General features: G+C 42.2%; 1 protein-coding gene across 1 annotated transcript; it reads left to right on the forward strand.

The window, feature by feature from the left end:
• Positions 1 to 5,062: 5,062 nt before the first annotated feature.
• LOC104682317 (26S proteasome regulatory subunit 4) lies at positions 5,063 to 6,653 on the forward strand. Its single transcript, XM_010388894.2, has one exon. It carries the CDS (start codon positions 5,092 to 5,094, stop codon positions 6,412 to 6,414), a length of 1,323 nt encoding a protein of 440 aa, XP_010387196.2. The 5' UTR covers positions 5,063 to 5,091; the 3' UTR covers positions 6,415 to 6,653.
• The last annotated feature ends 8,714 nt before the right edge of the window (positions 6,654 to 15,367 follow it).

Below are 15,367 nucleotides of genomic sequence, written 5' to 3' on the forward strand. Positions count from 1 at the left end.
CTTGGCTGGAGTGCAGTGGCGCGATCTCGGCTCACTGCATGCAACCTCCTTCTCCTGGGTTCATGTGATTCTCGTGCCTCTCAGCTTCCTGAGTAGGCATCCACCACCATGCCCAGCTAATTTTTTTTTTTATTTTTAGTAGAGACGAATTTCACCATGTTGGCCAGGCTGGTCTTGAACTCCTGACCTCAAGTGATCCACCCACCTCAGCCTCCCAAACTCCTGGGATTACAGGTGTGAGCCACGGCACCTGGCCTCTATACAGCATTTAAAATCTTAGCCTGGTGCAATGAAATAGGTCCTTGTCTGAGACCTACTAGATGTTTTAGATCTCAATAAAACTACAAACTATAGACATTATCAGCCCTGGCCGTGTATTAGAATTACTGTGAAGCTTTAAAAGAAACCTGTAATCCCAGCAACTCAGGAGGCTGAGGCGAGAGGATCACCTGAAGCCAGGAATCTGAGACCAGCCTGGGCAACAGAGTGAGGCCCTATCTCTTAAAAAAGAAAGGAAACAAAAACAAAAGACAGTCCCATGTATAGGATATATCCTAGATCAACCACAATTTTGGGGTGGGTCGCCAGTATTTTTAAAGCTCCCTGGATGATTTACAGCCACAGTTCAGAACCACCATGTGTGATCCCCTGTAAGAGTTGGTAATGACATTTTCTATCTTTACTCATATAAATCCCCATAGTGTGATATAGGGCCTAATTGCTCAGCTCTGCAGTAAAGCTGAGCTGGCTTTGCATTCATTGCAGCTTCATTTCCTTTTAACTGGACTCCCTGGACTGACTGCTTAACTTCTTTGACCTCAACACTTACTGGAGAATAATAGTAGCCCTGCCACACAGGGTGGCTAGTAGAATTACATAAGATAAAAGCACTTAGGGCAGTGCTTGGCACATAATAAACAGTCATTAAATGAAGAAGGTTGGGAGGCTGAGACGGCTGGATCACCTGAGGTCAGGAATTCGAGACCTGGGCAAGATGGTGAAACCCCATCTCTACTAAAAATACAAAAAACACACACACACAGACACACACACACACACACACACACACACAAATTAGTGGGACATGGTGGTGCACACCTATAATCCCAGCTATTCGGGAGACTGAGGCAGGAGAATCGCTTGAACCTCACCTGGGAGGCGGAGGTTGCAGTGAGCCGAAGTCACGCCACTGCACTCCAGCTTGGGCAACAGAGCGAGACTCAGTCTCAAAAAAAAAAAAAAAAAAGAAGAAAAGGCTGACTTGCATGAGTTATTCTTTAAGAGTAACAGATACCAATGACAAAGAGCTAAGACAGGCCATAGCCTCAGAGAAGCTATATTTTAAGTGGATGCAACTAAAGATTAGTATTCAGAATACATAAAAGAACAACCCAATAGAAAAATGGACAGAGGTCACAAACATGCAATTCACACAAAGGAAAACTGAATGAAAAAACTTGAGATTCAACCTCACTAGTAATCAGGGAAATACAAATGAAACCAATAAAATAACATTCACACTTGTCAGATTATCCAAAATATACCTTCATCAATGAAAAAGAATGAACTAGGATCCATATGTATCAACATGGGTAGATCCCCAAAATGTCCTGTTGAGGACAAAAGCAAGTGTCAGGAAGATATCATTTAGATACAGAAATTACAACTTACATACATTTCTATTTACAAAATACTGTTACTCACCACATATGAGCTACAAGATATCAAAACATGACCTACAAGGCCATTTAGAATCCTTCGTCATCCTGGGGGTAAGCATAGTACCCAACAGGTAGTTTTTCAACCCTCTCCACCCTTCTCCCTTAAGTAGTCCTCAGTGTCTATTGTTCCCATTTTTGTGTCCATGTGTGTTCAGTATTTAGCTCCCGCTTATAATTTGGTGTTCTGTTTCTGTATTAGTTATCTTAGGATAATGGCCCCCAGGTGCATTGCATCCATGTTGCTACAAAGGATATGATTTCATTCTTTTTTATGGCTGCATAGTATTCTATGGTATATACGTACCACATTTTCTTTCTCCAGTCCACCATTGTTGGGCATCCAGGTTGATTCTATGTCTTTGCTATTGTGAATAGTTCTGTGATGAACATATCAGTGCATGTGTCTTTTTGGTAAAATGATTTATTGTTTTGGGGGGGATATATACCAAATAGTAGGATTGCTGGGCCATATGGTAATTATGTTTTAAGTTCTTAGAGGAAGCTACATAATGCTTTCCACAGTGGCTGAACTAACTTATATTCCTACCAGCAGTATATAAGTGTTCCTTTTCTCCACAACCTCACCAACATCTGTTGTTTTTTGACTTTTTAATAATAGCCATTCTGACTGGTGTGAGATGGTATTTGACTGGTTTTTATTTGCATTTCTCTAATGATTAATGATGGTGAGCATTTTCTCGTGTATTTGTTGGCCACATATATATCTTCTTTTGAGAAGTGTCTGTTCATGTCCTTTGCCCATTTTTAAAATGAGGTTATTTGGTATTTGTTTGTTGAATTGTTTAAGTTACTTATAGATTCTGAATATTAGACCTTTGTCAGATACATAGTTTGTGAATATTTTCTCCCATTCCATAGGTTGTCTGTTTACTCTCATGACAGTTTCTTTTACTGTACAGAAGCTTTTTAAGCTATCCACTTGTCAATTTTTGTTTTTGTTGAAAATGCTTTTAGGGACTTAGTCATAAATTCTTTGCCAAGGCCAATGCCCAGAATGGATTTCATAGGATTTCTTCTAGAGTTTTTTTTTTTAATTTTAGATCTTGCATTTAAGTCTTTAATTCATCTTGAGCTAATTTTTGTATATGCTGAAAAAAAGGGTGTCCGGTTTCAATCTTCTGCCTATGGCTAGCCAGTTATCCCAGCATCATTTATTGAGTAGGGAGTTCTTTCCCTACTGCTTGTTGTCAATTGTTGAGATCAGGTGGTTGTAGGTGTGTGGCTTTATTTCTGGGTTCTCCATCTTTTCCATTGGTCTATATGTATGTTTTTGTACCAGCACCATGCTGTTTTGGTTACAGTAGCCTTGTAGTATGGTTTGAAGTCAGGTAGTGTAATGCCTCCAGCTTTTTTCTTTTTGCCTAAGATTGCTTTGGCTATTTAGGCCCTTTTTCAGTTCCATATAAATTTTAAAATCATTTTTTTTCTAATTCTTTGAAAAATGACACTGATAGTTTGATAGGAATAGCATTGTATTATAAAATGCTTTGGACAGAATGACCACTTTAACAATATCAATTCATCCCACCAATAAGCATGGAATATTTTTCTGTTTGTGTCATTTCTTATTTCTTTCAGCAATGTTTTGTAATTCTTGTTGTAGAGATATTTCACCTCCTTAGTTAGCTGTATTCCTCATAACTTTATTCTTTTTCTGGTTATTGTAAATGAGATTATAGTCTTGATTTGGCTGTCAACATGAGTGTTATCGGTGTATAGAAATGCTACTGATTTTCAGACATTGATTTTGTATCCTGAAACCTCACTGAAGTTGTTTATCAGTTGTAGGAGCCTTTTGGCAGGGTTTATGGGATTTTCTAGGTATAGAATCATATTGTCTGTGAAAAGAGATTGGCTTCTCTTCTTTTTTGTATGCCCTTTACTTCTTTCTCTTGCCTGATTGCTCTGACTAGGACTTCCAGTAATAATTGAATAGGAGTAGTGAGAGGGGGCATCCTTGGCTTTTTCCAGTTCTCAAAAGAAATGCTTCCAGCTTTTTGCCCAATCAGTATGATGTTGGCTGTGGGTTTGTCATAGGTGGTTCTTGTTATTTTGAGGTATGTTCCCTCGATGCTTAATTTGTTGAGCGTTTTTAACATGAAGGGATGTTGAATTGTATCAAAAGACTTTTTCTCCGTCTATTGACATGATCATGTGGTTTTTGTTTTTAATTCTGTTTATGTGGGTGAATCACATTTATTGGTTTACATGTGTTGAGCTAACCTTGCATGCCAGGAATAAAGCCTACTCGGTCATGGTCAGTTAACTTTTTGATGTGCTGCTGGATTCAGTTTGGTAGTATCTTGTTGAAGATTTTTGTGTGTATGTTCATCAGGGATATTGGCCTGATGTTTTCTTTTTTCACTGTGACTCTGCCAGATTTTTGTATCAGAATGATGCTGGCTTTATAGAATGAGTTAGGGAGGTCTCTCTTTTATTTTTTGGAATAATTTCAGAAGGATTAGCTCCTTTGTACATCTGGTAGAATTTGTCTGTGAATTCATATGGTCCTGGGCTTTTAGAGGTTGGTAGACTTTTTTATTAATGATTCAATTGCAGAACTTGTTATTGGTCTATTCAAGATTTCAATTTCTTCCTGTTTCAATCTTGGGAGCCTGTGTGTGTCCAGAAATTTATCCATTCTTCTAGGTTTTCTACTTTGTATGCATAGAGATGTTCATAATAGTCTCTGAGGATTTTTTTTTTTTATTTCTGTAAGGCCATTTGTAATGTTACTTTTGTCACTTCTGATTGTGTTTATTTGGATCTTTCCCCTTTTTTCTTTATTAATCTGGTTAGCAGTCTATTGATCTTGTTTATTCTTTCAAAGAACAAACTTTTGATTTTGTTGATCTGTTGTGTAGATTTTTGCATCTCAGTTTTGATCAGTTCAGCTCTGATTTTGGTTATTTTCTTCTGGGAGCTTTGGAGTTGGTTTCCTTTTATTCCTCTAGTTATGGCATTAGTTTGTTAATTTGAATTCTTTCTAACTTCTTGATTTAGTCATTTAGTGCTATAAACTTTCCTCTTAACACTGCTTTAGCTATGTCCCAAAAATTCTGGTGTGCTGTGCCTGTTTTCATTAATTTCAAATGATTTTTTTTCTGCCTTAGTTTAATTTTTTGCCCAGAAATCATTCAGGTGCAGTTTAACTTCCATGTAATTCTATGGTTCTAAAGGATCTTCTTGGTATTGATTTATATTTTCATTGCGCTGTGGTCTGAGAGTGTTGTTGTTATGATTTTTTTTTTAATTTGTTGAGGCTTGCTTTATGGCTGAGCATGTGCTCAATCTTAGAATATGTGCCATGTGGACTTCTGGCAGCGGCAGCTCAAGTGGCAAAGGCAAGATGGGTCAAAGTCAGAGTGGTGGTCATGGTCCTGGAGGTGGCAAGAAGGATGATAAGGACAAGAAAAAGAAATATGAACCTCCTGTACCAACTAGAGTGGGGAAAAAGAAGAAGAAAACGAAAGGACCAGACGCTGCCAGCAAACTGCCACTGGTGACACCTCACACTCAGTGCCGGTTAAAATTACTGAAGTTAGAGAGAATTAAAGACTATCTTCTCATGGAGGAAGAATTCATTAGAAATCAGGAACAAATGAAACCATTAGAAGAAAAGCAAGAGGAGGAAAGATCAAAAGTGGATGATCTGAGGGGGACCCCGATGTCAGTAGGAACCTTGGAAGAGATCATTGATGACAATCATGCCATCGTGTCTACATCTGTGGGCTCAGAACACTACGTCAGCATTCTTTCATTTGTAGACAAGGATCTGCTGGAACCTGGCTGCTCGGTCCTGCTCAATCACAAGGTGCATGCCGTGATAGGGGTGCTGATGGATGACATGGATCCCCTGGTCACAGTGATGAAGGTGGAAAAGGCCCCCCAGGAGACCTATGCGGATATTGGGGGGTTGGACAACCAAATTCAGGAAATTAAGGAATCTGTGGAGCTTCCTCTCACCCATCCTGAATATTATGAAGAGATGGGTATAAAGCCTCCTAAGGGGGTCATTCTCTATGGTCCACCTAGCACAGGTAAAACCTTGTTAGCCAAAGCTGTAGCAAACCAAACCTCAGCCACTTTCTTGAGAGTGGTTGGCTCTGAACTCATTCAGAAGTACCTAGGTGATGGGCCCAAACTTGTACGGGAATTGTTTCGAGTTGCCGAAGAACATGCACCGTCCATCGTGTTTATTGATGAAATTGACGCCATTGGGACAAAAAGATATGACTCCAATTCTGGTGGGGAGAGAGAAATTCAGCGAACAATGTTGGAACTGCTGAACCAGTTGGATGGATTTGATTCTAGGGGAGATGTGAAAGTTATCATGGCCACAAACCGAATAGAAACTCTGGATCCAGCACTTATCAGGCCAGGCCGCATTGACAGGAAGATTGAGTTCCCCCTGCCTGATGAAAAGACGAAGAAGCGCATCTTTCAGATTCACACAAGCAGGATGACGCTGGCTGATGATGTAACCCTGGACGACTTGATCATGGCTAAAGATGACCTCTCTGGTGCTGACATCAAGGCAATCTGTACAGAAGCTGGTCTGATGGCCTTAAGAGAACGTAGAATGAAAGTAACAAATGAAGACTTCAAAAAATCTAAAGAAAATGTTCTTTATAAGAAACAGGAAGGCACCCCTGAGGGGCTGTATCTCTAGTGAACCACGGCTGCCATCAGGAAAATGATTGGGAAATTTCTCAATCCCTGAAAGGGATGAGGTTGGGGGAGTTGCTCAGAAGAATCCCTGTTCCCATTGATTTTTATTAGCAAAGCATCCTGTGTCTTTTGGAGTACTATGTGTAAGTGCCCATTGGGTGGTCTGTCTGTTGGTCACTGCAGCAGTCTGCTTCCCAATAAAGCGTGCTCTTTCACATAAAAAAAAAAAAAAAAAAAAAAGAATATGTGCCATGTGCTAATGAGAAGAATGTATATCCTGTTGTCAGGTAGGGTGTTCTATAGATGTCTATTAGGTCTATTTGGTCAAGTGTTGAGTTTAAGTCTAGAATATCTTTACTAGATTTCTGCCTTGATGATCTGTCTAACGTTGTCAGTGGGATGTCAAAGTCTCCCACTTGACTTGTGTGGTTCTCTAAATCTCTTTGTAGACCTCTAAGAACTTTTTAAAAAATGAATCTGGGTGCTTCAATGTTGGGTGCATGTATATTTAGGATAGTTAAGTCTTCTTATCAAATCGAACCATTTATCATTATGTAATGCCCTTCTTTGTCCTTTTTGATCATTGTTGGTTTAAAACCTGTTTTATCTGATATAAGAATAGCAACTCCCCTGCTCTTTTTTGTTTTCAATTTGCCTGATAGGTCCTTGTCCATCCCTTCACTTTGAGCCTGTGGGTGTCATTGGTATCATTACTTGTAAGATGGGTTTCTTGAAGACAGTTGTTGGGTCTTGCTTCTTTATCCAATTTGACATTCTATTTCTTTTTTCTTTTTCTTTTTTTTTTTGAGACAACATCTCGCTCTGTCACCCAGGCTGGAGTGCAGTGGCGCGATCTCAACTTACTGCAACTTCTGCCTCCTGGGTTCAAGGGATTCTCCTGCCTCAGCTTCCTGAAAAGCTGGGACTACAGGCGCCCGCCACCACTCCTGGCCTTTTTTTTTTTTCTATTTGTAGTAGAGATGGTATTTCACCGTGTTAGCCAGGATGGTCTCAATCTCCTGACCTTGTGATCCGCCTGCCTCGGCCTCACAAAGTGCTGGGATTACAGGCGTGAGCCACCAACTCTATGCCTTTTAAATGGGGTACCTAACCCATTTACATTTAAAACCAATATTGCTATGTGAGGATTTGATCCTGTCATTTTGTTGTTTGCAGGTTGTTAGGCAGACTTGATTGTATAGTTGCTTTGTAGTGTCAATGGACTTTGTACTGAAATGTGTTTTTGTGATGACGGGTATTGTTCTTTCATTTCTATGTTTAGTACTCCCTTTAGAACCTCATATAAGGCAGGTAGTGGTAACAAATTCCCTTAGAATTTGCTTCTCTGAAAAGGATTTTATTTCTCCTTTTTTTATGAAGCTTAATTTGGAAGGATATGAAATTCTTGGTTGGAATTTATTTTCTTTAAGAATGCTGAAAATTGGCCCCCAGTCTCTTCTGGAGTGTAAGGTTTCTGCTAAAAGCTCCACTGTGGCCGGGCGCGGTGGCTCAAGCCTGTAATCCCAGCACTTTGGGAGGCCGAGACGGGCGGATCACGAGGTCAGGAGATCGAGACCATCCTGGCTAACATGGTGAAACCCCGTCTCTACTAAAAAAATACAAAAAACTAGCCGGGCGAGGTGGCGGGCGCCTGTAGTCCCAGCTACTTGGGAGGCTGAGGCAGGAGAATGGCGTAAACCCGGGAGGCGGAGCTTGCAGTGAGCTGAGATCCGGCCACTGCACTCCAGCCCGGGCGACAGAGCGAGACTCCGTCTCAAAAAAAAAAAAAAAAAAAAAAAAAAAAAAAAAAAAAAAAAAAAAGCTCCACTGTTAGCCTGATGGGATTCCCTTTATAAATGACCGGCCCCTTCTCTCTAGCTGCCTTTAGGACTTCTTCTTTCTTTTTCTTTTTCTTTCTTTCTTTCTTTCTTTTTTTTTTTTAGACAGAGTCTCGCATTGTCGCCCAGGCTGGAGTGCAGTGGCGCGATCTCAGCTCACTGCAAGCTCCGCCTCCCGGGTTCACGCCATTCTCCTGCCTCAGCCTCCCGAGTAGCTGGGACTACAGGCGCCCGCCACCTCGCCCGGCTAGTTTTTTTGTATTTTTTTTAGTAGAGATGGGGTTTCACAGTGTTAGCCAGGATGGTCTCGATCTCCTGACCTCGTGATCTGCCCGTCTCGGCCTCCCAAAGTGCTGGGATTACAGGCTTGAGCCACGGTGCCTGGCCAGGACTTCTTCTTTCATATTGACCTTGGAGAATCTGATTACAATATGTTTTGGGGATGGTCATCTTATATAGTATCTCACAGGGAGTCTCTGAATTTCTTGAATTCGCATGTAAACCTCTCTAGCAAGATTAGGAAATTTTTCATGGACTATATCCTCAAATGTATTTTTTAAGTTTGCTTGCTCTCTTTCAGAAATGCCAGTGAGTCCTAGGCTTGGTCTCTTTACGCAATCCCATATTTCTTGGAGACTTTGTTCATTTTTTAAAATTCTTTTTTCCTCATTTTTGTCTGCCTGCATTGCTTTGAAGGAGTGGTCTTCAAGTTCTTAGATTCTTTCTTCAGGTTGGTCTATTCTAATTGCTGTTAATGCTTCCAATTGTATTATGAAATTCTTGTAGTAAATTTTCTGTTTCCGGAAGTTCAGTTTGGTTCTTTCTTAAAATGGCAATGTCATCTTTCAATTCTTGGATCATTTTATTGTTTTCCTTGGATTGGGTTTCAACCTTCTCTTGTGTCTCATTGAGCTTCCTTGCCATCCAGATTCTGAATTCTATGTCTGACATTTCAGCCATTTCAGTCTGGTTAAGAACCATTGCTGGGGAGCTGGTGTGATCATCTGGAGGTAAGAAGACACTCTGGTTTTTAGAGTTGCCAGAGTTCTTGCACTGGTTCTTTCTGTGGGGGCTAATGTTCCTTTATCCTTTGAAGTTGCTGTCTTTTGGACGGGGCTTTTTGTTTTCATGTTCTTTATTGCCCTCGAGGGTTTGACTGTGGTACAGGTTGGGTATAGTTGAATGTTTGTTTCTGGATGCTTTCAGAGGGCCAATACTCAGCTTGACACTCCTAGGCTGCACGCTTTAACCCTGGGGGGCTGGGACTGGGCCCATAGCTTTTTCCTCTGGCCCCTTGAGGTGGAGCACCAGCTGCTGTAAGGGAACCAAGGTGCTCCCAGACTGCTGGCAACAGTACTCTATTGGATGCTGTGGGCTAAAGTGGTCCAGGAGGGCAGCAGAGGGGCTGTGGGTAAAAGGACTCAGGCGGGATAGCACAGGGGCTGCAGGTGAAAGCATTATGGTGGTGGTCACTGGTAAAAGTGCTTCAGTGGGGCGGCTGAGGCTGCCCTGTGAGCCAGCACAGATCAGACTCACCCCAGTTTGTTGGAAAAGACAGCTTTGCTCTCTCCAGGTCCAGCAGCTAACAAAGGTCAAAGCCACCAAAGGAATATAGAGAGCCTTGGGGGATAGGTGTCTGTGACCGTGTTCCATTGCAGCTGACCCTGCACAAAACCACCTGGGCTCCCTGCAGGTTCAAGCTCTGTTTCCGCCCACTCTCTGGGCAGTTCCCCCTGCCAACTCAATTGTCTGTGGATGTCATGATGTTTTCTGCCACTAGGATCCTGGAGGTCCGTGGTGGGAGTAGGCTGCTCTGCATTTCCTTCTCTCGCCCCTTCCTGAGGAGCCCTTCAGAGCCAGGAATGAGTCCTGGTGCTCCACAACCCCATGCAGGGTTCCCAGCTTCCTCCCCCTTCAGCCTCAGTGTCTGCATCATCTCTTTATCCACCCTCAGTGCATTCTGTCTGAAGACCTGTTCAGAGTATGCTGGTCTACCTGATACTCTGATCTCTTCCTGGCTGCACCTAGATAGCCATGTTGTCCCAAGTGCCATATTTGTTTACTTCTTACAAAAGAACTTGAAGAAAATATGATAAAACATTCACCTTTGCTAATTACAGTGGTTATAGTGGTGTTTGGCAATGTTATTTTGTGTTATTTTAATTTTTTATACACATTTTAGAGGAAAGAGAAAAAAAGAGAAAGATTTTGACTGACTGGTTCTAGGGAAGCTGAAAATTCAGAATACATAAAGAAAAGGACCAGCCGAGAGGGTTGCCCACGAGCCTAGATGGATGAGGTCTACAGTATTTTGGGATTCAGGACCTGTGGCTGGTGAAAGGTGATTTAGTGGGTTTCTATGGCTGAGCCTTTCCAAGATGGGCCCACATCTGTATTTGGATTTACATCCTGATTTAGCTGCCACTGTTCCCCAGATACATAGCAAGAGCCTCCCTCCTCTTTCTCTTGAGGACCTATGTCTGTCACATCAAAACTCTCCATTCTCAGTTTCTGACAGTCTTGCCACTTGTCCCTAGTGTCATACTATCATCCCTATACCAAATGGCACTACTGATAAGGACCAAAGCCAGGACCCGGGCAGCATCCTGCGGGAGCCAGCCAAGACTACAGTTGTGTAGACGTCTTTATTTCATAGTATTAACCTGCCTAGGAACAAACCACATAATTCCACGGAGATCTTAACTGAATCAAGATGTTAACAGTAACAAAGGTGCAATAAAAAGCCCTTCATTGAGAATCAGGCATCTTCCTCCTGTCTTCCCAGCCTCCATCGGGAGAAAAAAAATGAATACTTTACAAAGCTATTTCATAAAATGTCATGTTAAATGAACAACAAATTACTTTTTCTTTTACTAGCTTTTAATGCTAATAGTGCCATTTATTCCTGACCTTCAGAAATATGAGATATTTTAAATGACAACATAAAAAGGGTTCTTATTTGAAAACTCAGGCTACTTTAGACTGCATATTATTACTTATAAGTATAGCATGTGCCGGCATCATTCATTTCAGCATCCCATTGATATCTAACTGGTATATATTTCAGTTGACATTTATTGTTCTCCTGCATACGTGTCAAATTCCTTAATGCTGACTCTGACAAAGGCAGAGCACTTGGTATATATAAATTACATTTGCTACCATATAATCAGTGTTATCTATTAGAATGCTATTTGTGACAAATCATATTCAAAATAAAAATTGAATTGATTTTTCTGTTATTTTATTATTGTGCCACTCACAGCAAGCCTTTGATTGAATTTTAAACACTTTAATGCTCTATTTTTGTTTGAGGCAGATCAGAAATGGGGTTTGTACTATTCACAAAGCTAAAACAATTTGTAACACAACGAAAATCAAATTTCAAAAAGCATTTTTATTTTCAAGCCAAGGGAATAAATTTGGTAAAGCTCTAGTTACGGGGCCCACAACTTAACGACGAAAGCTACACACGCACGTTTAATTTCTATGCATCCATTTTCATCTAAATTAGATTTTAACTTTAATGCAGGGTATGAAAAGCCTCTACAATTCCTTTGTTTCTACCTTTTCTTTCAAGCAATTGCAGGCTTTCTCCCGATGAATACAAGCTACACATCATTCTTTGTCCCCCTCCCTCTTGCCAGTTGGTCTGGGCTACCTTCTCTGTGTTCTGGATACAGAGGATCTCTGTTTCTGAGCTGCTCTGAGGAGGTGTCTCTCAAGGAGTGCCTGCTTCACCCATGTTGCTTACAAAATAAATCACACAGCTGGGTGCGGTGGTTCACGCCTATAATCCCAGCACTTTGGGAGGCCAAGGCAGGTGGATCACCTGAGGTCGGGAGTTCGAGACCAGCCTGGCTAACATGGTGAAACCCCATCTCTGCTAAAAATTAAAAAAATTAGCTGGGTGTGGTGGCAGGCACCTGTAATCCCAGCTATTCGGGAGGCCGAGGCAGGAGAATCACTTGCACCTGGGAGGCGGAAGTTGCAGTGAGACGAGATTGCGCCATTGTACTCCAGCCTAGGCAACAAGACTGAAACTCTGTCTCTAAATAAATAAATAAATAAATAAATCACATACAACTAGATACTGGCTAGCATCATCCTCTTGGGTTAATTTTTAGTTTAAAGCAGGGGTCCGTGAATTAAAGCCCATGGCCACCTGTTTTAGTATGACTCAAATGTGGTTTTTTACATTTTTAAATGTTCTTTAAAAATTCAAGAGATAAGTAATATTTCAGGATACAAGAAAACTATATGAAACTAAAACTTTAGTGCCCCTAAATTTTTGTTGTAACACAACCACCTATTCATTTATCTATATAAGTATGTCATAGGTATATATATGAGATACGTTTGTGTGTGTGTGTGTGTAGCTACTTTCCTGCAAAAATGGTAGAATTGACTAGTAGTGACAGAGACCATATGGCCCATGAAGCCTAAAATATTTGCTATCTGGCCCTCTATAGAAAAAGTTTTCAAACTCTGGCTTAGAAGAGAGGGTCTTAGTGATTTACGTCCTATTAAAAGGGTTGGCACCTTCAGGACAGGAGGCTGAGGTGGCCCCCAAATTGCTGCATTCATGACAATGAGACTAATAGAAAAGTTTCTTGAACACACTGGTTAAAAGGTCCTCAAAGTGTTCATAAGTAGATAAAATGGAGGGGCAGGGAACAACCAAGGAAAACCAAACAACCCCAACCTTCACAAAGCTGTAGGTGTGAGATAAATATGCACGAATTGTCAGAATCGCCCTTAGGCAAAAAGGTTGAAAAATATTTTATGGTCACAGCAATTGGGTTGAGTTTAAGCACATGGAAGTGGTTTCAGACAAACTGGTACTGGGCAAGGGGTTACAGCAGATAGACTCCAGACCGTAGAGTCAGGGTCTAGGACTGTGGAGGGTAGAGGTTCCTGCAGTCAGACAGAAAGACTGGGAAGAGCGGCCCGTGTGTCCTTCAGGATAGCACCCATCAGAAATGAGGTGTAAAGGACATTGGACTGGGTGCCCAGCTCCCCTAGACCATGGAGTGCCTGGTGCCCCTTCCTCATGGTGCCACAGACTGGTCAGGAGAAGTGAGGGCAGGCTCCCTCTTCGTCTTTGGAGAATCCCGACAAATCTGGTTTGAATCTAAATATGGATGGAAGCTGGTGTACCCCCACATTCTTCTCCCCCACCTCCACATGCTCCATCAACTGAAAATAAGAGGCTACCAAGGAGAGGGCAGATGGATGGGGTCTGTCTGCCTGGGCAACCTTGCCTAATGATAGCTCACGCTCATGGGTTTTTCACTCTAGACCTGGAACCAAGGGAAACTTTGGATTGTTTGGGGATAGCTAATATGCTTAAGGAACCAGAGGCCATCTGGGAAAGAAGTCAAGACGCTGGCTCTTGAAATTCTGGGGGTGAGACAGGGGTCGGATGAGCAAGGCCTAAGAGCAGGGCAGGGAGAGCAAGGGTCTTCATCCCTAGTGAACCTTTCAGCCTTCGCCTTTGTGGCTATTGCTGTCTTCTAGTACTTTTCATTGTGGTCAACAGGAGATGGAAGGCCTGCAAGTTTTATGCCTGCAAAATGCCATGCTAAGCCCTTTGTGTGAGTTATTTCATTAAATCTTCCAAAATGGCCTCATGAGGAAGGTATTATCGTCATTTTATAACTGCAAAGACTGAAGCTTGGAGCAGTTAAGTTTCTTGCACTGGATTACTAGGCAGTTACGAAGCACAGACTGGTATGAGGACCCCCAAAGCCCAGCTTTCAGCATCGTTAACCCCAGTATACTGACTCCGGCACATTTATTATACTTTTGTGTTCCTTGCTTATCCTTTCATCTCTTTTCTAAGTTGATTCGATGTTGAAACCATGAGCCATTTAGTAGTAGTTCATGTTACTGTGACAATGGCCACTGAAGAGATCCACAGGACGTCGCAGTCCAGGCATGAAAGTTAAGTGTGAGACCCTGGCCTCAGACTGCCTGAGTTCTATTCCTGGCTCTGCCACTTATTGTCTGTGTGACTCTGAGCAAATTGCTTAATCCCTTTGTGCCTCAGTATCCCCACCTATGAAATGAAAGTGATTTATCCTGATTCAATAAGCTATTCCAGACAAAGAGCTTGAGCAGCAGCAAGCACTCTCCTCACTGGCTGTTGCTATTGCTGTTTTCCTTGTTAGCTAATCACACCTGTGCCGCTTGCCTCACAGGGCAGAATCCCAGGAAGAAAGCTGCCGTGGTGCAGAGGGCACCCCTTCAGGAGCCAGGAGCTCTGAACCCTGTTCTGCCAATAACTCACTATGTGGGCTCCAAGACATTACCCCTAATACTCTCAGTGCGTGTCATCTACAGCAATTTTTCCAGGTCCTTTTACCCAAATGGTAAATGTAATTGATATAACAATATTTACTGAGCATGTGTGGGCCAGACTGACCACCTGCCTAATCTCTTACTCTTTATGCCCACACTACTGGGTAGACTCTTTTGTTATCTTCATTTTAGAAACTAGGTATATGATGCTAAAGAGGTTAGGGAAGGTGTTCAGAGTCACAAAGCCAGAAAAAAAAAAAAAAACCAGAGCTGAGTTGGGATATGAACTCAGAGAGTCTGACTCCTGTCCACACACTTCACAGTTGTGCTTGAGTAAAGTTGTGTTAAAGCTGTGATTAAGGTCCCACTTATAGCCAGCTGGCCACGACTCTGCAGGATGGGGAGTGGGGATGGAGAACCATGGCATCCCCTCTCCACACTGGTCATGAAGAGAGCTGTCAATTCTTGGCCGGGCGAGGTGGCTCACGCCTGTAATCCCAGCACTTTGGGAGGCCGAGGTGGGCGGATCACGAGGTCAGGAGATCGAGACCATCCTGGCTAACATGGTGAAACCCCCGTCTCTACTAAAAATACAAAAAATTAGCTGGGCATGGTGGCGGGAGCCTGTAGTCCCAGCCACTTGGGAGGCTGAGGCAGGAGAATGGCGTGAACCTGGGAGGCGGAGGTTGCAGTGAGCCGAAATTGTGCCACTGTACTCCAGCCTGGGGGACAGAGCGAGACTCCGTCTCAAAAAAAAAAAAAAAGAACTGTCAATTCTTGCACAGAAAAAGGAAGAGAGGAAGAAGTGACCCC

Source organism: Rhinopithecus roxellana, chromosome 11, assembly GCF_007565055.1.
Source record: "Rhinopithecus roxellana isolate Shanxi Qingling chromosome 11, ASM756505v1, whole genome shotgun sequence".
In the NCBI taxonomy this organism is placed as follows: Eukaryota; Metazoa; Chordata; class Mammalia; order Primates; family Cercopithecidae; genus Rhinopithecus; species Rhinopithecus roxellana.